Here is a 24,807-nt window from a genome sequence, read left to right as displayed (position 1 = left end):
TTAAGGGGAAGCTATATCGCATTCATTCTGAGGTACGTGTGTTTTTCCTGTGGTTAAAAGAAAACAGTACTGCACATCTTAAATGAAACTTCTTACATTTGTAACCGTTTGAAATACTTTTTTTTTTTTTTTTTCCCCAAAGCCTTTCTCAAAACAAGCTGTAGATCATGTACAAACGCATTTAGCCAAGAAACAAGTGCCAGCCAGCCTTTTTCAGGTGAGGTTAAGACAGTCTGTTCAAGTTTTCTTCATTTATTTGACAGTAAGTGACTTTGTACTCATTATTTCAGGAGACAGAATAAGTGGTACTGGTACATACCCTTTGGTGTAATGGTGACACTAGAGTGTTTTTCTAAGTCAAATAAAAAATGCAAATTACTATTCTTACCTACAATATTTTTAAGCACATTTATGAAAACAAACTATACCTTGGTATATGAACAGAATAGTTTTTAGATTTATGTAATTTTAAGCCGTTAAATGATTTATAGGAAATCACTTTACATCAGGGAGATATACATCCTGTCAGGATAAATCGAACTGCATAGTGGAGAAATTGCCTTAACGTTTCAGTAATGTGAAGTCTTTTGAAAACATTTTTCCTTTTACTTTAAATTGTTGTTTATGTAGTTGTTGATGTGGAATTAAGCATGTCTGTGATCTCACATGTTTTTCTCTCTCTCCACAAGACAAAATCCAAAGTTAGCTATCCACACAGGAGTATCTGCACCATTAAAATTGTGATGCTTTCTAAAAAGTTTCTGAAATTCTGGATTGCCAAAAGAAAGTACGGGTTTAGCATATTCTCCATTTGAATATAAAAATAAATGGTATTCTGGGTCGTTTGTGAAATTATACATCATTTCTGTTGCTCTTTACTTTAGAAAATAAATGAGAAGTGGAATATTTCTTGTATTGTTACAGCTCTAATATACATAGATACAAGACAAGGAATTTAGATATATGCTAACTTTTATAGCTAGGTGCCTTAAAGCAGTGTGGTTTGGCACATAATGAACGTCATCAGTCGTGGCAGTGCTTGTGAGCTTAAATTTCTTTGATGTAAATCTTACATATTTTTATATATTGCAAAAATGTGCAGATTGCCTCTGCCTGATTTTTCTCACTGCTCAATGAACAGTTTTTAATGTTGCAATTAAGTGAACTGACAAAGTGATAGCTACATTGCTTGTGTTATATCTCACCGCTAATTGGGTTGGGATTGGAGATTGCTTGCATGCCATCACACATCATGAGAAAGTGTTTCTCTAGAAAAAGTCACTTGGGAATTGAAGGTGCTGGTTCTTTTAGTAAGGACAGAGAGGAGAGAAGCACCAAGAAGATGAAGCCGGAGCACAACTCTGGGAAGTGCAGAATCCACAGGAGCGTCCATTTATTCTGTTTAAATATATTTGAAAAAAGGACCATACTGAGGTTGTTTTGCCAGACTTCCTGTCCATGGGCAGGTGCTTGATACAGGTTTTGTACAGCACCCCCCACCCCCCCGGCAAACATTTAATGTTTTCTAGCTCCTGAAAGTATTTTATGTTTGACTTCAGGCCACCTGCTCAGGTTCCAAAAGCTGAATGAAGCTTAAATGCTTTATTGAGCCTTTTTCAAAGAAAACACAGTAAATGCTGTATTTGTATAGGGCCAACATGAGTTGTATGTCATGGGTTGTATTGCATACCAATTTATTGTACATTTAAATACTAATCGTGTTTCTTAACCCTTTTTAGCCATATATAGAAGAAATTTGTGATAGTCTCCGAGGAAAAATATTTCAAAAATTTATGGAAAGGTATGAACGTGACATATTATCTGAGCTTTCTTCTTAATGTAGCAGGGAGCCAGGTCCCTTGTGTTGCTGTAAAATAAGGCTAAAAATGTTTGATCAACTTAGTTTAATTAATAATGTATTATCAGCAAGCTCCTGCAAATTACTAGCTTTGATGTATATCATGATTAATGTCAGGGTGTATGACCGGAGAAAATTGTAAAGATGATAGATTTTGCTGTCACTCCATGTAGCAGTAATAACAGATTGCAGTTTGAGCTCAAAGGTTTAAAAATGCAGAGCTGTGTTCTGGGGGATATTCTTATGGGATATCCTCTTAGGAGAGTAAGAGAATCTGATTCTTACCCTCATCTTATGGGGATATCCTCATATGGGAGTATCCTCATGAGGATATTGTTATCCTCATCTTAGGGGATATTCCCATGAATAACTCTCTCGTGCGTGTGACTGAGAGACCCAGTCGTTCTGGGTAGTGTCTGGACACCTTGCAATTCAGCAGGAATGGTCTAGTAAAGACTAGGCATAGACCTGGTTCAGCTGAGCAGCCCCCTTAGCCTTAAGGGAGCTGCTCTTGCGTGCAGGGACTGTAAAGCATGGCTCTCGTCCAGCAGCAGCCAAATACACTGTGTGAAATGGTTTGTTGGTGTTCTGCAACCAAGCTGAAATGTGAAAATGCCTCCATAGAACGGGTATTTCTTGCTCTGAAAATCAAATACTTAATTATTCATGTAGAAATGGCAAACCATTGTTTTTGGCAACAGCTTGTGGTATTATTGATGTTTTTCCTATTTGAAGATAAAATGAGTTTAAAGCATTCCTTGGAGTATACGGAGGTTCATTAACGTAAATCAAGCTGCCTCTGTTTTCTTATAATTATCTTTCTCTTTATGTAATTTAAATGCTTGCTAGTTCCAAACTTAGTTGTTTTTAAAGATTAAAAACCATCTGAAAGAGAGCTGCAAGAACATACTGAGCACTTACCATTACAGAAATGAAGTTATCTGATATCCTTCTCTTGTAAGGGTGTAAAATATTAAGTGTGCACTGCCTAGAAATTGTTTTTCTTGGTGGGGGTAAGATTACAGTTGTTTGAAAGGAAGGCTATCATTTACTAAGTATTGCAACACGCCCTAGCACAAACTTTATTTTAAATATCAAGAGTCTTGACATTTACTATAATACTTTACACAGTAGTCTCAGACAACTTTTAAACTTCTTTTTCCACAGTGACAAGTTTACTAGATTTTGTCAATGGAAAAACGTAGAACTAAATATTCATGTAAGTACTTGCGAGTGTATTTATCTTGTCAAAGGCTGATACAGGAAAGAAATATGTTGGCTTTTGAATACTGCTTCTGAAAAGGTCTTATTAAGGAGTACGGTGAACGTTACCTCTCTGCTCTTCTATTCTTAGATGTACAGTCCTAACGGTTCCTTTCTGGACGTCCCTTCTGCCCGTCTGGGGTTAAGAGCTTTTGATTTTTATAATAGCTGAAAAAAACTGAACTGCCAGTATTGCTGCTCTTTAACAGCCCCCAACGCCCTCTGTCTCCTTTTCCCCCCTACAGTTCTGCCATCCCCAGCACCCCTTACCCCGGCCTCTGCTTCTGTCCCCCTGCAGTGCTCGGTGACAGCGCTCTGTAACCTCACTGGGACTGACAGGTTTTGCCAGCGGCAGTCCCATCCGTCCTCTTTATACTTCGGACTGTAGTCCTTGCACGTTCGCTGAAATATAAACACTAAGGGGCTCCTTTTTCCAAAACAACAAGTGCTATATAAATTACAGTAGTTAAGTATCTTAACACATTAATAGATTACTTAAATTTTTTTTACAGTGAGTTTTTGAATGCTGAAAAATGAAGTCTGGTTTTGTTTTGTTTTGTTTTGCGTTTACAGCTGACCATGAATGATTTTAGTGTACATAGAATAATAGGAAGAGGGGGATTTGGTGAAGTGTATGGTTGCAGAAAAGCAGACACTGGAAAAATGTGAGTATATATACACACAGTTTATTTTAGAGGTAGTTGTAAACTCTGAACTAGTAAGGAAATCCTTCCAATAATTTCTTACAAAATCACTGGAAAGCAGTGTCGCATAACTGTGTAGTTCTTTGAATTAAATTTTATCCCAAGAGGTTCTGATTTCTGGATCATCATTAAGTTTAGTTTGATATTTGATCGTGTTACGTGCCATGCAGTGGAGCTTCAGTCTAGCAGAGCTCTTAAGCACATCCTTCATTTAAATGGTCTTGTCAAAATTAATGGAAACTGCACATGTGTTTAAAATTAAGTATGTGCTTAAATGATTTCCTGGATCAGAGCCTGACAGTGCAGAACGATGTTCTTGTGGAAACCGTGGTGATTGTGCGAGGTGTTGCCTCTCGTCTGGTGAAGGTTGTTCTTCTCGCCACAAAGCGCATCACGTAGCTGGTGCTGATGAAGGGTCGGAGGATGACACAGGAACATGACCTCAGGGTTGTGCCTGGGCAGATTCTGAATGTGGTGTTCCAGATTTGTGTAATTGCATACGTTTCTGCCCTGCTGAGCACGTTTCACTGGCAAAAGCAGTGACCCTTGCTTATGTTTGGAAGATTATAGTTCCAGTGTTGAACTTCTGTTTAACAGAGCTCTCAGTGGGAACTCCAAGATCATCCCTCTGTGGGTTTTTTCTTTTCTTTTTCTGGACTTTCTATTCACACACTTCTTCTGATCAGATTTCAATTTCTAGGCACATTGTGTTCTGTTTTGAACACCTAGGCATTGATTCAACAAACTGTTCTCAATATTTATCTGTGTGTTTATTTATTTACACCCCACCCAACCCCTTTCATCTCACTTTTTTCCTAACAGTTTTAGTCCAGGGACCATCCTTAAACAATTCTCTTCTAAGTAAGCATGGCGTGTTTGAAGTGCCAAGTCTCTGCAATTACAGCTGGCTTCACTGGCAGTCGTGTGTGCTTGGCATCCTTGATAATAATAAACTTCTAAGCTATTAACAAGTGGAAGACATCTTAATGTTGCAATCATGCTCAGTGTTTTTGCAGTGACTTCAAGTATTTATATTAATACTATCACTAACAATGCTGTCTTTATTCTTGCTTTGATACTTTTTTGTCCATGTACAACTTGTCAATTTGTCCATGTACAAAAATAAACATTTTATTTACCTTGAGCCACACTAAGTAGTTGTCCACCCTGAAGCGGTAGCTCTCAGATCCCAAGTCGTTTTGATGTCTGAGTTTTACTCTGGCAGGAGGTGGATAAACCTTGGGACTAGCAAGTGAAGCAAAGGACAGTTTTTATCAGAGTATTTTTAAATAGAGTAAAGGGAAGCGAAATGTGGGAAAACCAACCTTTTTCAAATTTGAAGCAAACCTTTAGATTCGGTTCAGTTTCTGGGTAGAGGTTTGGTTTAGTTCTTTCTTAATCCAAACCTGTTTACCCATCCCTAATCCAGATCCCGTCCACTCTAGATGGCTGCCTCTGCTGCACTTACTGCCTGCAAGGAGCTTGGGAAGCCACCCCTCGAAGGTAAATGCCATCGGTGTTTCACTAACCCACAAAGACACACCTGAGGCTTCTTTCACATCACCTCCTTCAAGGACATTTGACAGGGGCCAGAAGTACCATGCAGAAAGCAGTCCGAAGGGGGAGGGGTAGCTGTGCTTTTTGAGCACGTAGATATCGAGATACTTGACTTGGACAAGCCTTCAATGGCCCCAGTCATTGCTTTGATCAGCGGTGTCAAAGCATAAATAAAGGGTAGCATGTAAAATGTTATTTATAGTCATCATTTACAGAGTCCTCAGCAAGGGCACGTGCTGTGAATATATTCCTTGTTTTGGAAGCTTAAAATTCCAGTATGTTCACGCTCACTCTTCCCCCACTCACAACACTTGCATGTCAAGGAATGACGTGGCTTTTTTAGGGAGTGCAAGGCGAAGGTGACAGGAGGCCCTGTTTCTGTACAGAGCTGTCACAGTGTAGGCAGTTGATTAGCATTGATGCAGGGCTGTAACGTGGTGTTTTCCTGAGCGTATTTTAAAACCGGTGGCCTAAAAATCCGTGGTTGCCCATGTCTAGAAATCTTCTGTGCAGGAGCACACGTGTCCTTCTTGCTGTTGTCTAATAGTGGGCTCACCTAACATCTTGAAAAAATATCCAGACTATATTATATCCTGCTCTCGTTTGATGGTTGTTAGGGGTAACATTCTTTTTTGAGCAAAATTTTATTAGTTTATGTAATACAGACGGTAGAAAATTAAAAAAGCTTTCCTGTGTATATCTGACCTTTTTTGAGTAGAAAGAAAACTTAAAAAAAATACCCATAAAACTCAGCATGTGTTCAAGATATTGCTTTCCTGGCAGAGCTGAAACTGTTAGAATTAAATGGAACTGTAATAGAGTCTGTTACTTAATTCATATGGCAAATCCTTGCTTGTAGGTATTAAGAACTGAATGTATGGTACATAATTCCTGTATGACCGTGGTTGCTCAAATGCAGAATTACTTGTTAAAGCACATTTCTCTGTTAGGAGGCTTCTGTTGAAAATGTTTTAACTTGAGGAGATTTTTGAGGTTTCCTTGTTTAGTCGTGTAATGATGGTTTTAGTACCGGGTTTAAGTCTTTAAAGAGCTTGTACTGTAAATATGCATGGCATAACTGCTACTGAATAATACTGAGCATAGGAGGAAATTTTTTCTGATGCTTTTTCTGCATGGTTAATATTTTCAGGTATGCAATGAAATGTTTAGATAAGAAGAGAATCAAGATGAAGCAAGGAGAAACATTAGCCTTAAATGAAAGAATTATGCTGTCTCTTGTCAGCACAGGGGTAAGTATCATTGATTTGTTATTCTTTTCCTTTTTTTTTTTTTCTTTGCATATAATATAAAGGCTGTTACATATAATACATATTCTATCTATTTGGCTGTGTGACACGCAAAATTAAACCCCCCTGGAACCTTCCCCCTGGTTCTAGTAATGTGTCTGAAAGAAAAATTGAAAAGCAAGCTTGTTTTTCAGTTTGGGTGCTTACACAAGTGAGTGTCTCGGCTAAAGAGGCTTGAGGAGGTTCCCATTTCTTAGGTAATTGATTCTCTCCCCCTCCGTTTGTGGTTTTGTATATATTCTTTTTTCTAGTATTTTTATCTGAAACTTACCCAAAACATTAGGCTGTCTTGTAAAATAATTCCCTTTTCTGCTATAGTTATGTACTACTTTTGTAGTATATAGAGTGCTAGTTCAGAGAAGAACTTCAGTTACCTGTTCGCCCTCCCTTTCCTGTGACTTTGATATTAGCTTATCCAATTTTTCCTTTTTTTTTTTTCATATGCTTTAGCTGAGTACCTATGAAGGTGTACCAAATAAGTCTGCCCCTTTAGCATACAAGTCTATTTAAATTAGGAGTATCACTAATGTGCATAAAAAGCAACCCGATGGGCACTGGTTTCACCAGACCACGTCATGTTACCAGCAGAAGAGGAGTTGGGCAGCAGCCGCAGTGAGTTGCACTCGGACAGCTTCAGAGCAGGCTTTGAAGTGCCAGAGCCTACCGCGTATGCTGCCCTCATTCAACAAAACTTGACAATCGGCTTGTATCACCATGGTTACATGTGATGTTGGTAAAAAGGTTAAATTTCCTCGTGACTGCTGTGATGTAGGAATTAAATACTTGGTTTGCACGTCCCCTTTTCCCAGTGCAGTTAAAGCATGGGAAGGAATTGGCATGTGATTTTGTTATAGGCTTGCACAACTGGTGTGCAAGTAGCGTACTGTCTGTGGTGCAGGAGGATTACTGCTTTGGCTTGCAAAATGGGAGAGAGCATAGGCTGTGCTTTATTCTCAGAAACAAGAACTGTATAGATTATAGACTCATAGAATCGTTCTGGTTGGAAAAGACCTTGAAGATCATTGAGTCCAACCGTTAACCCAGCACTGCCAAGCCCACCACTAAACCATGTCCCTAAATGCCTCATTTACACATCTTTTAAACACCTTCAGGGATGGTAACTCCACCTCATCCCTGGCAGCCTGTTGCAATGCCTGACCATCCTTTCAGTGAATTTTTTTTTCCTAATATCCCATCTAAACCTCCCTTGGTGCACCTTGAGGCCGTTTCCTCTTCTTCTCTCACCTGTTATCTGGGAGAAGAGACTGACGGCCGTCTCGCCATAACGATAATTAATAATAATTCTCCTATTAACTTTAATTTGTGATACTGTTGCTCCAGTACTGAATGTGAATTTTCATGTCTAGCAATTCGAAAACAAAATTATTCGCAAGGATGCTAATGGTGGAGCCAGCTTTCTTATATGATAGCACGTAGCTAGTCATTTAGCAACAAAGAAGCAAGGAGACCATTTGGTGTTTTTTGTGAAGGATTATCAGCTCATTAGAGTGTAACTTCTTTTAGATTCTCAGAAATTTGAGGAAGAGTTTGAAAAGAGAGATTTTATACAAAATGTGACCCATTCAGGTTAGGTACACCTGCCAGTGCAAGAGATGCTGAAGCATTCTGAATATGCAGAATTAAATAGGTTTGAAAGTGGTAGGGTAAGATAATTCATTTCATTCCTGAATATAAGTTCTTAGGTTTGAATGAACAGGATTGATGTGCTGCCCGCAACAAAATGGAACTGGGAAGTTCATCATAGCACAATTAGTCATTTAACAGGGAATCCAGATGTCTCTGCAAAATGCATAGTAACAGCTGTGCAGATTACACATACGTTTGTGTAATCATTTTTGTTAATCCACCTCAAATTTTGGCATTCACAACTGCTTCTTGAGTAGAGAGCTCCCAAATTTGAGTACGTCATGGCTGTGTTGTGAGAATAACTTTTCATGGTAATGTTACAGCTCAGAAGTATGACAGACACCTCTACAGAGCAGAGGGAACTGCTTGGGTTGGCCTAATTAATAGAGAACTTGGGCTCAGCATTGCTTGGATTTGCCATGGGTATATTGACTTTGTCGCTGGCTGTTGGTGTAACCAACTGTGGCTGAGGTTTGTGTTTCCTCTCCTGCAAGATACAGGCATTGTCTTTCTCTCCCATAAAGATGTTCAGTCTGGAGGCTGGAAGTGCATTTTGCAGTTCTTAGAAGGTAGCACTGTTGGGAAAATACTCTACTTTCTGTTAAAAGAAGAAAAAAATATTTTCTGTAATAGCCAATATTTGCCTAACTTTTGTTCAAAAATTGAACACTGAAATCGCTGAGACCATCGCTGCTGGCAGGCTGTATAAAACCAAACTGCCGAAAGGTGCTGTTTGTGGTAGGAAGTGGTTATTTAATAAATCTTTTCCTGGCAGTCAGGAGGTAGTCGTTCCAGCAGGCTGCTGCAGGACCAGGAGCCTTGCAGGGCTGTGCCTCCGCTCCACTGTGTCTTCCAGTTCTCTTGTTCTAGAAAAAAAAAAAGAGGCAGTTAAGCTGTCTTACTCAGCTCTTTTTGAGATAATTTGACTAATGACTGGATGCAAGGTTCCCTCCAAGGGATGATAAATAGGAGGTACAGCAAAAGTGAACAATAAAACATCCGAGATAATAAATCAAGTTGGGCTCTTTTCAGAGGAACAGGTATTTTGTTTTCACGTGTACCGAGATTTGTAGGAGTCTCGATTTCACTCAAAAATGGAATCTTTTCCCAAATCTTGATAGTCACTTGAAGGAATATCTGGGAATGGCAGATAGTAGCTTGGTGTTTTAAGCCTTGACTTGTACATCTCTCCGAGCGAGACCCATCAGAGCGAGCTCCCCTTTAGTTAGAAGTGCCGCACAGCTGCTCTACAGCATGAACAGGTTTTTATCTTTTTGGTGTCATTTCTAGGGTCTGCTCTAAAGCCGGGTGCTCGGGTTATGGGAAGGAGTCACAGTCAAAGGTTTCCTCCTAAAGTAATTGTTAGTGTGCTAACATCTTTAAAACTACATTCCTACAATTTTGTATAGTTATTATGATTATTTTTTTTACCTTCCACATAATTTATTACCACTCATTTGTCTTCAGCATATTTTTTGGACTTAATCCAGGATTGTTTGGATGTAAAGGAACTGTTTCCGAACTATTCTTAGTTCACACATTGTCATACTGTCACTTTTTTTTTTCAGACCAGAAGTTTGATTGCAGGAAAGTAATATTATCTTGGGAAATTTGATTTATTGCTGTATGTTTCATTTAAAAAAAGTACCTATAGGTTTGTTTTATTTCTGTGCTGGAAAGTAGTCTTTTGCAGTGGTTTTTGCATCAGAAAAATATCACAGTACTACAATTCCTTCTCTCTGTTAAACGATGAGAAGGTAGTGATTAAATGAGGAAGGCTTACACAAAAATGAATTATGCATTCACAGTTGCACATGCAGATTTCTTTTCTTTTTAAAAATGAGATCCGTAAAAATATGGGCACGTTATGTTCTGGTATAGAAACACCCTTTTATTTTTCTGTGTATGGTGTTTAAATTCTAACACTAAATCCTTCTGAGTAATTAGATTGCTCTGAAGTTTTAGGAAGCCCACTCGGGGACACTTCTGAATTATCTAGTTGATTCAGAAAATTAAGTTAATAATTCTACTAAAGCTTTTGTTCTGAAGCTAAGTGGTGACTACAACAGTCTGTAGTTAGGAGCAATACAGAGTTCGTAAGGAGATGTAGTGTCTTTTGTTAGATGCCTTACTGCCTTGCCTACAGTCTCTGTATTTCCAGGACTGTTTAGCAATCAGGCATTTTTCGTGCATGTTGTGCAGGGTGTTTCAGACATGTGCCTGTGTTCTGCAGGGGGTGCCTTTGGAATTAGTATTTGCACAATAAATACAATATACACAGAATTTATAATATATACTGCATGCAATAAAACACAGGTTTGAACGCTACAGCAGGGGCATGGGAATCACTGGGGGTTGCAGTCAAGTAGATAAAGCTTTCTGTTGTAACCTTGCGTGGCTTTGCCTTGTGGAAGTATGAACGGACTTGACCTGTCCCGGGGGGGCCGGTGTCCGTCCCCTCCCTTTCCGCCCGGCCAGGCCGGCGAGGCAGCCCCCTGAGGCAGCCCCCACGGCCCCCGCTCTGCCCAAGGCCGCCGTGTTTTGCTGCTTCTAAATTGGGAAGGAAACCAGTTCCTGATAGAGATTCCCAGAGCTTTCACTATCAATACTGCAATAATTAACACATTGTTTAAGTCACACCAGGGCACATTCATGCTTCCTCCAGTGCCGTCCTTGCTCGTCAGCAGTTAAGCTTGTCTTGGTTCATCTTCCTGTTGGCCTCCACGCTTTGGGGTCAGACCGTTGTCTTTTGGTGCTATGGGGTGTTTTGATAGCACAGCCGTTATTTAGGTTTTCCTTGCAGGCAGCCCTGGTTTCATATGGCTTTGCAGAAGGGGTCAACAGAGTAGTAGCCACCCCCGTTAATTAGCCGCTTGCATCCAATATAAGCCTAACGAAGAGAGAAAGGTCTGCCAACTTTCTGCTGTGTTGCAGAGGTGCCAGCACAGTGAAGAGATCAGTGGCAGTAAAGAGGTGTTTGTCCAGCTGTATTTTTTATGGCTGCTTGTCTTAAACATCTGCATTAGGGTTCAGGTGTGTCAGGAGGTGGGAATGTAATCCATCCCTGCCCTGGCCGCTCTGCAACGATGTTCTTAAATCTGCACCCAGCGCACTCTTTCTGCATTTTGCATCATGTGGACCTTGCTGTTCTTGCTTCTCGTGCATTGCATACGCATCCGAGTTGTGATTTCCTTCCTAGTGTATTTATGTTCCTTTTAACTATCTGTTGCAAATGCTGCTGGGGAGCTGAAGGGCAGCGGTGGGTGGCAGAAGGCCTGGCTGTCACCTCTCTGCAGGGGCAATGCAGCAGCATGTTCAGGGTCTTACTGGTATAGCTGCATTTAATGTATAGGTGGGGATGAAATTTTTCTTTCCTCTGGGTTTTTGTATGTGACGTGACTCATGTTCTTGGTCAGCGTTCCGATGGCTGAACGTTCACCATGCAATTGTGAGAAATAGTGTGTATCCTTCACATGTCAGGGGAACAGCTTTAATTTTTTTTCTCAGCTGGCCTAAAGGTTTAGCTTTGCTGTATCTTTCATGTAAGTCTAGTGTAAACTCAGGTAAATCTTTTTAGAATATTTCTAGCTGCTGTAGGTGCAAGTCTTTAGAAGATAGAGATGCTACCTGCATTTTTTTAAGCCTTTGGCTCCTCATAGCTTTTCTAATTTTTTTATTGAAATGAGATAGCAAAATCTAAGGTGTCTAAACTGGAAGTGAAACAACCCAGTATGTAGGTTAGTACACAAATAGCTTTAGAAAATTATTATGAATGTTGGCAAAAATAATGGGAAGAACATCACATGTATTTTTAGCTTTCCTAAGAAGTACTTTGCTTATTGTCTGAGATGAACTCTTTGCTCCTTTCCTTTTAGGACTGTCCTTTTATAGTGTGTATGACCTATGCCTTCCACACCCCTGACAAGCTCTGTTTCATTCTGGACCTGATGAATGGTAAGCAAGACTCATGCAGATGATTATAACATTACAGAAATATTGGCAGGAGGACTTGCTGAGATCATAAGGAGAATGAGGGAAAAATAATCTGAGGTGTGAAGCATCAGCCTGCGAGCAGGAGGGGTAAACCAGGATCTAAACCAGGGAATTGTAGAACAGACTGGAAAATGTTTGTTACCTTATAACATAATTAAATAAAGATGTCAAAGGGTATACAAGGCTGGAAGCTTAAGGAAATTATAGTCATGGGTAGAAATTTACGAGGAGATCAGGGACACAGCTTTCAGAGTAAAAATAAAAGAGCTCTGCAAAGAAAATTGATGGGGGAAGTATTCCTCAAAGGAATGAAATGATACCTGGAATGCTTAGCATAGCTCTTGTGAGAACACACAGAGGGGAATCGACAGAGTTAAGAGAAAGAAGATACTGCAGTGCCCTTACTTGCTGATGATGCTCAGCACTTCCAGGACTCATGCTCAAACTCCAAATGTGGTCCTGCAGTAAGCATCTAAAGATGCTGGATACATCTGTGTGTACCATGTTGCAAAGCTGGAAGTTTAATTGAGAAATAGAACTCATATCCTGTAGGCTTTGGTGTTTCACAAGTGAAGATTTGCATTAAAATCGAAGCTGTCGGTCAAATTCAAGTAACTGGTTGATTATTTTAAATCTGTAGCTTGATCAGAAACAGTTTTCTAGGAATATTCACAATTTGATGTGTTGGTGGTGTGGATTAGCTCACAGAGTGACATTGTGTTTTGTCTGTTCTTTGACTAGGAAGGTGTGAAAACATCCCCAGCGTGAATATTTGAATATTTTGGCCCAGATGACCTTTCACATTCCATCCCAACCTGGGCTGTTCTATATGCTAATTTATTCATTTATCCAGAAACCTATGTCTGTGGCTGCATTTTACTTGCTGTGGAAATCCTAGCCTTTGCATTAAGACTCAGTTGCTGGATTGGTCATTGAATGCAAATGTATATGGAGCAAATGTATTTTTTAAATGAAGTTTCAGATGGATCAGATTTATTTATTTTCTCCGGTATTTTGTCACCACATGTACTTGCAGAGGGTAGGTCTGGGTCTCTGTGTGCTGCACAGGTTATAAGAACCTATACAAATGCTATGCTGTCCCACACAACGTCATACCGTCTGCCTGTGAGGCAGGATTTTACTGTTCTTTTAATTACATCTCAATTCATCTAATTTTAGGAGGAGATTTGCACTACCACCTCTCCCAGCACGGAGTGTTTTCTGAAAAAGAAATGAGATTTTATGCTACTGAAATCATCCTGGGTTTAGAACACATGCACAATCGCTTTGTTGTATACAGAGACCTAAAGGTAATCGTTAACATGGTGACTGCATTCCCACAGGTGGTTGTTAGATAGCAGCAAATAATCCAGATCTACTGATAAATTAAATGAATTATCTTACCTGAAACCTTTTCTTGAGAAGAATACAGATTGCTTGTCTTTGGCTGATTTTTCTAGTAATTTTTCAAAATAGTCCTAATCTGTGCTGTTATCCAGTTGAATGGGCCTGGGAGGTGCTTCCTTGGGGTCAGAATAAATGCTGTGCAGTATTAATGATCTCACCATCTTAACGACACTATTAATTTAGAGAGGACAATGTATTTCTGAGAGCCCTGAAGGAGGAGTGTTTGTGATGGGAGACCAATAGGAAAAGTTGGTCAAGGGTGTTTAACTGACAACTGGGCAGCTGAGGACTGCCCTGAGATGGGTGTCTGTGAGCCAAGGGACAGCAGAAGTGGGGAAAAAAGTCTGTACAGGGAATACAGAGTGTAGACTGCAAATAAAGGATGTAACAGGCATACACAGACCCTTCTGTGAAAGAACCAAAAGCAGTGGGGGCTTGAGACTGAAATGGATTTATTCTTTCACGTGCTTTCTGTTTCAAACCTTGCCTGTTTTTTCTCTCTGTTATTCTTCAGTATTTCATAATCTGTGGAGATGGTAGAGCTCTGTTAGAATGTAGATTTTATCTGGAAAGTGTCTGTTACATTGACAAAAAAAAAAAAAAGGCGGCATTTACTAGAGAGTATTGATGTTATTGATGCTTGAGTTACTGTGCTCTGAGAATCTGTAGTTTTGTCAACCGGAAAATACCAAACAGTAACCTTTCTGTGTCCATGTAGCCTGCAAATATCTTGTTGGATGAACATGGGCACGTGAGGATATCAGACCTTGGGCTGGCTTGTGATTTTTCCAAAAAGAAGCCACATGCTAGTGTGTAAGTATTATGTATGGGAGCTTTGCTGCACATGCAGTTATGGCTAAGTCTGTCCTTTATGTGTCTTTGTAATTTAACTTTGCCTAGAGGAATAAAGTAACACTTGTGTGGCACAGGCTTGCTTTATAAACTGGATACTCTAATAAGGTTTTTCAGTCCCCTCCTGTTTTCCTGCGCAGTTGTAGCAGCTGATGTGTAGGCATGCCTGGAAGATGACACATTATTTCAAGATGATTCACTGTTCAGAGAAGATAAGAACCTGAGTTAAACACCAGATTGTTTTTATTGTCCTAAACAGATAATTAAATATTCCAAACCCAACTAAAAAACAGGATTTTTTGTGTCTTTCTCTTTCTGGATCTTTGGAGAACTGGAGGGAAATTGTGTTCCTTTCTGCCTGTTGGCATGAGGTCATAACTGGGATCTGAATTTCTTGGGTTGTGTGTGGATTCCACATCTTATCTGGCACATTTTATTCTCAGATCCTCATTTGCCCTCATTTGCCCTCAGAATTTACGCAAAATCTCAGAATTTACGCAAAAAGGAAAGCTTCAGGAAAAAGTTCGTATGTTCCAATTATATCAAGGGTAAAAGCAGTATGTGGTGACTACTTTCTGTTGGTGACCAGTGATGACTTCTGGAGGTGTCCTGTTGTTAAATCTGCCACATGTTAGCTGGAAGGAGACACATGAAGTACATCATGAGAGCATGAGCCAGCTGTGCTCGCCCTGTTCCTGGGGTGGTGGGTGGGAGCAGGTCTCGGTTTTGCAGGTCCCAGGGCTGGAGAGATCTGGCCTTGTAATAGCAGGAGCCCTGACTGTGTCCTGGTGTCTGTCTTTCCTGTGAGCGGAGCGGACAGAATACACAACCTTTCCACCTCTCTTGCCTTTCGCTCTTAGGCAGAAGGCTCCTTGCTGACCCCTGTACTGATTCTGCTAAGCCTCGCTGTAGCTGCTTCATTTTTCTTAAGCATTTCTGTTGTTCATGTTTTAAGGTATCTTCTCAGTAGATAGACACAAACAAAAATGTGCGTGTGTGTGTGGCCAAAGAAAAAGCAAAATAAAATTATGTTCAAAATTAATTATTTTTAAATTAGGTTGTCGTATTGAGAAAATTGATTTTTAATTATTATTTATTTCTTTCAACGATAGTTCTGGTTGTAACCAAGATTTTGTCCTTTTCTGCTTCTCAGCGGTACCCATGGATACATGGCTCCTGAGGTGCTCCAGAAGGGAACAGCATACGACAGCAGTGCAGACTGGTTCTCATTAGGCTGCATGCTTTTCAAGCTTCTAAGAGGGTGAGTGAAGTTTTATGTCCCATGTGCCTTTTTTTTTTAGGCTGGGCCTCATCATTGTCTGTCGTTTGAAACACCTAATATGTAACATACTGCATATTATCTACAATGCTATCTTACTGCCATCTCTGTGATATAGACCCATCTGCACGTGAGACTAAAACAGGCTCTTTTTGCTTCCAAAACAAATAAAACAAAAACCCTGCTTCCTTTAGTAGGTACAGGTGTGGGGCAGTGAGGAAAGCAGATGCCCTAGCCACTCTTTTGACTTATACCTATAGGCAATTTACTCATCTCTTGGCAACTGTTAGTCTTTTAAATGATACAATGTTATTCATTGCTTAAATACACTAGCAGTCCTGTTAAATTACGGACTTGCATTTTGTGCTAAAGACCTGCTGTTCTGGTGAAACTCTCTGCTGCATTGTTCCCTTTTTACACAATACTCAGTCTTCCCTTCTGTAGTCTTTGTGTAAGTTATGATGTGTGGGTGCTTGCATTTGCTGAATCTGGCCTGTTATCGTATGGGTGTACAAAAGTATATACTAATTACAGCTTTGTCAGCTGTAATTTGCCCTCTCAGTAAACTTATGTGGCTAGATAGAATTTATTAATATTACGGGTTTAATCAGTCAGTAAGCACTGACTTGGCAAGTGTTTGTTGAAAATAGCATCCTCGTTGTTAATGGCAATACAGAAGAAACCTAATATTTTCGGAGTGATTCTCTGTAAAGACTGATCGGTAGTCAGATCATCCTGTGTCCTTGTACATAACTAATTTTAAGCTCTTACCTCTATCCCAGACACTGTGCAAAGGAAGGTAAGCGCGCGACTTCTGAATTGAGATACAGAGCTATATCAATTTAACATTAATTGTTCACAAAATAGATCAAATATGAGTGTGCAAATAAGGAAAGAAACCCTGTTTAAATTGCCAAAGAGAAGTATTTGTTAGTACAGACAGCATCATGCAGCTGAGCAGTACTCTGTCTCTCTAATCACTCATGGAAGAATTCTGAAACATGGTGGTCTGGGTTTGCTGGGAGGAGGGAGAGCATCTTTCATACGCAGGGCCACTGCGGGCTCCTCGTCTTTTCTTTTGAGGCCTTTTCCTTTTGAGTCACTTGGGCACAGAGGAGTAGCGCATCTGACTGACTCTGGTGTCGTTCTTCCTTCACAGGATTGAAGTTGTGTGATGGAAGAACTAGCACCTAGGGGCAAATGATCCCATTTACCATGGAAACTCAGGCTTGTGGGGTGGGGAGATCTCAGTCTTTACGGGCTGTGATTCTTCCCGACAGAGATCTGCGGGGTGGTATCAGTGGTCGGCCAGAAGCCAGAGCATTATTCATTGTGCACTATCCTTCCTCATATGTTCTGAAGCCAATTAAACAACTCACATCCCAAAACAAGGGCTGGGCACATGGTGCCATTTCTTGGTGTTTAGTAAATTTAGTCTGGCATAAAATCTGCCCATAAGTCCCCAGTGAGTCATTTGCTTCCCTGATCTATTCAGAACCTTGTTGTCAAAGTACGCGAGGCTGTATGTTAGACACTTACTTTTGCCTTCTTACCTATCATGCTTAAAAACAGAAAAAAGGAAATCCTGGTCTCTCCATCAGATCCAATAATGAGGAAAGTTTTTGAGGGTAAAGGGGAAATAACTCTTGAGTAGCAGGTCCCCAGTTGAAACCAGGTAGTACACACTGCCATGTGGCAAGACAAAATGTTTTATAATAGCTAATTAATGTATTTATAAGTAAATAACATTGTAATGTTGAAAAATATTGTACCCTCAAGGTTTTGAAGAAAACTTAAGAAACAGGGAATATATTCTAAATCGAATTTTAAAAAATCTCATACTAAAATGTTTCTGCTTTCTTTAATGCTGCTGTTCAAGTACTACATAATAAATCTGTGATATTCTAAGGTCTTCTGTAGCTAAAAGGAGAAATTCAAACTCAAACCACTTATAAAGCAGGAAAGGGTTAAAGCTGATAATTTACCAGATATCATCAAATATTTTCCCAGTCACTAATGCTGTGGTATCTGTGATTACCTTCTGTTTCATCTCCTTACTTGAAGGTCTTCCTTTATTCTTTCCATATTGATGAGAGGTAAGTTCTGTGGGTGTACTCAGTTTCCATATATAGGTCAATATTTGTAAATATCTGTGTTGTGATAGCTGTTCAGGGTTTTCTTGTTAGATGAAATGTTTCTGGGTTTTGGGAGACATAGATTAATGAGTAAGGTATTTGAAACACCATCTTGAAGGACGGATCACTGCATTTAAGAATTAACTAACCTTCTGCCTGCCTTTATATGGACTAACTAGGTCAGATTTCCCAGAGTGTGGTAATCCTCAGGGATGTCTGTGTGTAGTCTTTAAAGAAATTGAATGGTTACTTTCCTCTGAATTTGATTTTTATGTTCACCACATGCAATTACACTGAGAACAGAAAGGATAAAGTTTCTTGCAAAGCAGTGCAGGTCTTTTTAGTACCAAAAGAGAGCAAAGTTGCGAGAGATTGAACATTGACACTTTTGAGGTAGTGAGTAGCCACAGTATGCTAGTGTGTGAAGTCTCATTTTTTGTTGTGAATGCTAAATATTTTACTACTTGTTGTATTCTTCTGCAGGACAGGATTGATGAGGTGGAAGCATGGGACTAGGAGAATGCTAAACTCTTTCCTGGGGTTGCCACAGCTGAAGTAAACTGATATGTTATGGCATTACATTTATTAGTGCATTTTCTTATTTCTACAGTCACAGTCCTTTCAGACAGCACAAAACCAAAGATAAGCATGAGATCGACCGGATGACGCTCACCGTGGTAAGGATCCTGGTGACAGTTGCAGTTACATTCCTCTTGTTGAGTAAACTCCCATTTCCTCTAAAAACTGGAACTCCATAGCCTGCTTGCTGAGAAAGCTGTATTTACACATGGGAGGGTTGTTTACAAACACTATCAAAGAAAAGCTGCTTTTCTATGCGGGGAAAGCAGATCATGCTACTTCTATAATTAAATGTCTCTTTTTATACTACTTTTTTCATAGAATGTGGAGCTACCAGATTCATTTTCTCCTGAACTGAAGTCCCTTTTGGAAGGGCTCCTGCAACGGGATGTTAGCAAGAGACTTGGATGCCAAGGAAGAAGGTAGGTGTTATCTTCTCCTTGGACCACTGCCTTTAAAAATTTCCACTTCTCTGTAAATGAATGAATTCATTTCAAGTAAAAACCTGCCTCCTGTTGTGATTATTTTAATTTTGGAAAGAGAACATTAAAAATTGCTTTTGCATGGTATTATATTTCAGCTTCCTTTTGGTTTGGACAAATTTTTGGACAATTTATGTTTGTTAAAGACTTCCCCCGAGTTCTCCACAGTCAGGCTTATGTTGAGTGGTGTTCATACTTTTCATCCCTGTCTTGTTTTTATGTTTTTGCCTGATCTGTTTTGCGATGAAGTCATATTACTTGACTCTGACATCCCTATCATTAAAATTTATTGCTTGTATTGTATCTGTAATGATACGAGCAAATGACAGACAAAAACCCCCAATCCTAGAACCACCAAGCACAGAAAGCTGTGAATACTTGCTTCATTTTGGGTTGCCTCTGTTTTCAGATGTGCCAGTTTCATTTCATGATGCTAAAGAAAGTGGTGGTTTTTTGTTCATTGACTACAAAACACTGCTTGCTCCTGCCAAGCTTACCTTGCTTCTGGCTGCTGGCTGAGATTGCTGTTATCACCTGTTCAGAAGCCAGTGTGTGCCTCCCATGAGACTGGGAGAGAAAACCGTGAGAGGAGTAAATAACTGTTGAGAAACCATTGGCAATATGTGTCAACAGTTAATTGACAGTCACACGTGAGACTTGGGCTGGCTCTAATTCTAGTGAGACGTTCAGAGGGCTTTTTTATCATGGAGCCCTCTATGATAATGACCTGAGATTGTTTTTGAGCCTTGGGCCTATCGAGTAATTGCTTGTTTTGCCATAAAATATGTATAATAGGAAATGGTGTGGAGTAAGCTCGTTACTTAAAAGTAGTGTATGAAATCTGACAACAGACAAGCATTGTTTGTTGTTTGAAATGATGGAATACCATAGCAAAACAAGAGTGATTGCCTGCCAGACCTACAGCACTATTTCTAGTGTTTCCACATGAAAGTATTCTCTTCTCTTGTTTACTTAAGAAGACTTCTCCCCCCCCTGCCCCCCACGTTGAGAAAAAGAGCATTTCACGGATGTTTTCAAGGGACAGAAACGTGACCTTTGAAGGCTTTATATTTCTCCAATACATTTGAAAAACCCCTTCAGCTTGTTGACTTCAGTTACTTCTCTTTTGCAGTGCACAAGAAGTAAAAGAACATCCATTCTTCAAAGGCATTGATTGGCAGCAAGTCTATTTACAAAAGGTAAAGGATTAAGATAGTGACCCTCGCTAACTTAGTAAAGCAGTAAAAGGAAAATAAGCCTAGATGGGTAATGGACAAAAAACTTCAGGGTTCCAGTCCCCAGCACAGGTATTTACTTGCACAAATACGTGGAGGACTGTTGATGAAAACTGCTGTATATTCATTACTGCAAGTTTTCCTGATGGGTAGTACTAAATTATTATTTTTTCAGGGTCATACAACTGCATGGTTTCTTCTGCTTAGCTGTCTCTAAACTGTAGGGTTTTTTCCCCCAGATTTGTGGGGGAGCATTTATTGAAGGAGTGGGGGACAGAGAACAGCTTTGCACTGAAGTTTGATTTCAAGGGACTTAGTCTGGTGTAATTTGTGCAAAAAACAGAGAGGCTGATTATATCCACAGAATGGATTTAAATACACGTCCATTAATTTGTCTTTAATTATGCTGCTTTTAATTTCTAGTATCCTCCACCACTTATTCCTCCCCGGGGAGAAGTAAATGCAGCAGATGCTTTTGATATTGGGTCATTTGATGAAGAGGACACTAAAGGCATTAAGGTATACAAGTTTAAATGATAGGTGGAAAATGGCACTGTGACTGCTGTGCTGAACTTTTCATGTGCACATGCCATTCCTTTGCCTCAGGGGCTACTGAATGTGCAAGGAATTGCTTTCAAGTTTGGAAACTTAATCCACGCTGTTATGAAAGAGGTAGCTTGGGCCAGTGGCTGGTTTGTTGCTGCTTGCCAAATCCTTATGTTTTATTTTTTAGACTGACTGAAATCTACCTTCCTATCAAAAGTTTTCTATGATAAAGCAAATATTTCAAATGTTCAGACAGCTTTTGGGAAATGCTCATATTTTCAAGAATACTTAACGGTTTGTAGTTTTAAAAATCGTAATTTATTTCTGGTAGCTTGGATAAATGGAACTACACCTTATTTTAAAAGTGTTACCTCACTCTTAAAAAGGACAAACTTTATATTAATAGTAGCAACCTTGTAAGTTAGAAAAGTGTTAAAAGAAACTTTCACCTTCTGGTATTATGCAAAATCTAATGAAAACAATGTAAATGAAAAAGTGAGAAGTAAAAGCTCCCAGCCCATTTCTGACTTGCATGGAAGTGGTGTGACGTACCCTGCGTATACATCCCCTGTTCTGAAGCCTCCCTGGCACTTTGACACAACAGGGGAATCGGTGCCTGTCTTGGGTCTGTCCCGTTTGTTATTTGTATCGTACAGTTCTTCAGTAGATCAGACTTTATTCTTGTTATTGCAGAAGTAAGTCAAGAGAGAAGCTAATTGCTCTCAACTTTATAAGCAAAAAAAAAAAATGTTAAGTGCTCACTGTGCCTAAAAACAATCTTATCTGTCAGTGTCACCTGCTGTAATTACAGAAGTTGGCACAGAAAAGATTTTACATGTTTAAAGAGAAATGCAGAGAACCCAAGATGTTCTTTATCCCAGAAAATCTGCATCTTCAGTGTCAGTGTTAGTCTAACAGGATTCCAGTTCCCTGCAATTCTGGAATGCCATAATTAAGAGGAACATTTTACGTGGAGATCCCAGGTGGTCTTTGTATTTAGTGAGGGGATCAGATGTTCTCAGCAAGGCCTGTAAATCGTATAGCCGGATCACTTCCAGGCCATCTTTGTTCAGGCTGCCTATAAGATAAATTTATTCTAAGTCATGAGTCAGTGAGGGATATCATGTACAGCTTCTTCGCTCTGTACTTTCGCTGGGATGTCACAGTCTTTTACAAGGGACTGAATAATTTGTGCCTCTGAGTCAGCTGCAGTCGGAGCTTCCATTAAGGTGTCAGGAGATGTCCCTGCCCGTGAGGATGCCAGTTTTGAGTGCCTTGCTCTCCTCCGTGGCCCCTGTGGATTATATTTATAGTGCAGAGTGTCCTGTGACACTGAGGTGAACGTGTGTTTCTTGAGGTTATGAACTGGAAAGCCAGCAGTGGATAGCCGTGGCTTTCCCCTTACTCGATGCCATGAGGAGTCCCTGTAAGCCACCTGTACAGAATTGCAGAGATGTCTTCTGCCTTCAGATCCACCATGGGTTTTCCTACTGTGATACGACTGTGGATCTCTGAGAAGGAGCAGAATGTCTGTTCCAGGAGTGTCTGGCCTGGCTGCAGGAGAATTAAGCCAGGCTCTCCTGCCCCGCTCCTGCAGCTGCCGGAGCTGCTGGGCTTGCCCAGCGTGCGCCCTGGCTGGGATCTGCCTTCCCCTGGGGCAGCTCTGCCAGCTGGGCAAAGGATGCTGCTTGGTCTTGTTGCCAGAAATAAAGCCCTAGTTTTTCTACTGATGGACAGAAATTGAAGCAACTGAGGGCTGGCCGTAGGGAGTTTCAACTGATCTCCAAATGAAAACCTCTAATAATTTTATAGGGAAAACAAAGTGCCCTGTGGCTAAATCCAGAATGCAGTTGCGTCAAGCAACAAACAGTCCTGCCCTGAAGATCCAGTCATTTTAGTTCCCTTCAGTGCAGTTCAATTTAAGTACTATAGTTAAGCATTTAAGGGAGGAAAGAATCAATGTAACAGGAAAATCAGGTCTGCAGCATGCACTGCTGAATTTTGAAGGTTAATTATTAAAGAATGTAAAATTAAGCTGTGGAAACATGGAAGGCATTGTATAAAAAGTATCTTTTCATTTATTAATGGAATTTTTGCGCTGAGGAAGCTTTTATGCAACAAAGTTAGGAATACTGCTGCTTACATTTAAGTAATTATTTAAATGTCAAATCTAGAGAACATTATGAGACAATGCTGATTAAGGATTTTAGAGCCATCAAACAAGTTTTGAACAGGTGGCCTGTTCTCTGTATATAAATGAATATCTTTGCTTCAGGTAGTATCTGTGTTTTCTATTGTTTGCACCTGTTTGTTCTGGTAAGGTTGGAGTTCAATACATCTTTTAAAATAATACTGTTACATGGGTAACTATTAACTATGGGGGATAAGAACAGTACAAGTTATTAAAATGTTGGGGTTTTATGTTGTTTTTCTCTTGCAAGTTGCTTGATAGTGACCAGGAATTATATAAGAACTTCCCTCTGGTAATATCGGAGCGTTGGCAGCAAGAAGTAGCAGAAACTGTTTATGATGCAGTAAATGCAGACACAGATAAAATTGAGGCCAGAAAAAGGGCTAAAAATAAGCAGCTTGGCCACGAGGAAGGTAATCTGTCAAATACACTTCTCTCCATCTTTTGCTGCTAGATAGTAATTCATGTGTTTGAAGCTTCACACAGCAGACTCTCATATTACTGTCATTCACCAGTAATTGTTAGAATTTATTTAGTCAGTATCGTGTTTCTTAATGTTTTGAAATGCTGTATGATGACATAATGTTATGGAAAACCTTTTGTACTCGTACTCTCTTTTAAAGATTATCGTGTACAGCCTTTCATTGTTTTTGTTTACTGTGTATGCTCAGAAAAGTACATGGGGGATTTGATTTCGTGACGAAGCTGAGAAAGAAAGCGGGAGGTCATTTGCAGCAAACTTCACTTGTTTGCACAAGGATGTTGCATCACAAACTCTGAACTTTGGATAGCAACATATGTGTCTTTTAATAGTTAATTAGATAGCTTTTTTAAGAACCAAATTCTGTTCTTGGTTACTCCACTGCAGCCACATGAGTTCATGTCATTAAGGCAGAATTGGGTCTACCTGTGCCTGTGCACATAGAAGCACTGTTGCAAGCCTGGGGAGGGCAACGCGGAGTCACGTTGTGTTCAGGGCTGTGTCCCTGCTCAACACAGCACATTCGCAGAATGCTTTTAGGCAGAACCTTGTTTTCCATACTAATGTTTCCTCTTGTTATAGATTATGCACTTGGGAAGGATTGTATTATGCACGGATACATGCTGAAATTGGGGAACCCATTCTTGACTCAGTGGCAGCGTCGCTACTTTTACCTCTTCCCAAACCGGCTTGAATGGCGAGGGGAAGGAGAGTCCCGGGTAAGTGAGGTTAATCCCGAGAGCAGAGCTTTCAGGGGCGTGAAAGGCAGGTGGACGTTGAGGCAAATCTGAGAACTCGTACTCGGACGTACCTCCCGTGGAAATAAAGATTTGTCCGAGTAAATGACCAGTAGATTTGAGTAACTTACCTTGAGTATTGCTTTAGTTAATGGGTAGCTATGCTGCACTGACGAAACATAAAGTTGACTTGAGAAACCTGTTTACTTTGTTTTGTTATGTTTTTAAAGGAATTTGGTAGTTCATGGTGCTGTTTTTCATTTAGGACCTCTGGACTATTTATACAAAAAAACATAAACTGGTAAGGTCATAAGTGCTATAGCATTTTATTTTAAAGAAAATGCTATAGTAACTTTAGTTTAGTCCAGCTGTGATCACGTGCTAGGCAGATCATTTGTATACTTAGTTAAATAAGGTTTTGGAATTTCAAAACGTTGTTGTCCTCTTACAGTCTATAGGGAAAGATTTTCTGCAGACTGTTGTGTATGTTTGCTTCTTTGTGAGTATATAGTACTTAAATATTCCCTTTCAGCTTGTTGAAATAGTAAGATTGT

General features: G+C 39.9%; 1 protein-coding gene across 2 annotated transcripts in view; it reads left to right on the top strand.

Annotated features, from left to right (window-relative positions):
* GRK3 (G protein-coupled receptor kinase 3) overlaps positions 1-24,807 on the top strand; it is a 76,446-nt gene that overhangs the window by 43,165 nt on the left and 8,474 nt on the right. Inside the window, exons 5-20 of one of the 2 annotated variants that reach the window (XM_055797977.1) lie at positions 143-217; positions 1,740-1,801; positions 3,026-3,077; positions 3,695-3,786; positions 6,533-6,632; positions 12,212-12,290; positions 13,509-13,639; positions 14,455-14,549; positions 15,742-15,849; positions 18,613-18,679; positions 18,903-19,003; positions 20,196-20,262; positions 20,722-20,817; positions 23,286-23,448; positions 24,099-24,235; positions 24,519-24,554. In XM_055797977.1, the coding sequence (XP_055653952.1) occupies positions 143-217; positions 1,740-1,801; positions 3,026-3,077; positions 3,695-3,786; positions 6,533-6,632; positions 12,212-12,290; positions 13,509-13,639; positions 14,455-14,549; positions 15,742-15,849; positions 18,613-18,679; positions 18,903-19,003; positions 20,196-20,262; positions 20,722-20,817; positions 23,286-23,448; positions 24,099-24,235; positions 24,519-24,554 (1,461 nt within the window). The remainder of the gene's footprint in view (positions 1-142; positions 218-1,739; positions 1,802-3,025; positions 3,078-3,694; positions 3,787-6,532; positions 6,633-12,211; positions 12,291-13,508; positions 13,640-14,454; positions 14,550-15,741; positions 15,850-18,612; positions 18,680-18,902; positions 19,004-20,195; positions 20,263-20,721; positions 20,818-23,285; positions 23,449-24,098; positions 24,236-24,518; positions 24,555-24,807) is intronic. The other variant, XM_055797978.1, reaches the window with a different exon arrangement.

The sequence above is a fragment of the Falco peregrinus genome, chromosome 2 (genome assembly GCF_023634155.1).
Source record: "Falco peregrinus isolate bFalPer1 chromosome 2, bFalPer1.pri, whole genome shotgun sequence".
NCBI classification, from domain to species: Eukaryota; Metazoa; Chordata; class Aves; order Falconiformes; family Falconidae; genus Falco; species Falco peregrinus.
This window is presented reverse-complemented; position numbering and strand designations above follow the sequence as displayed.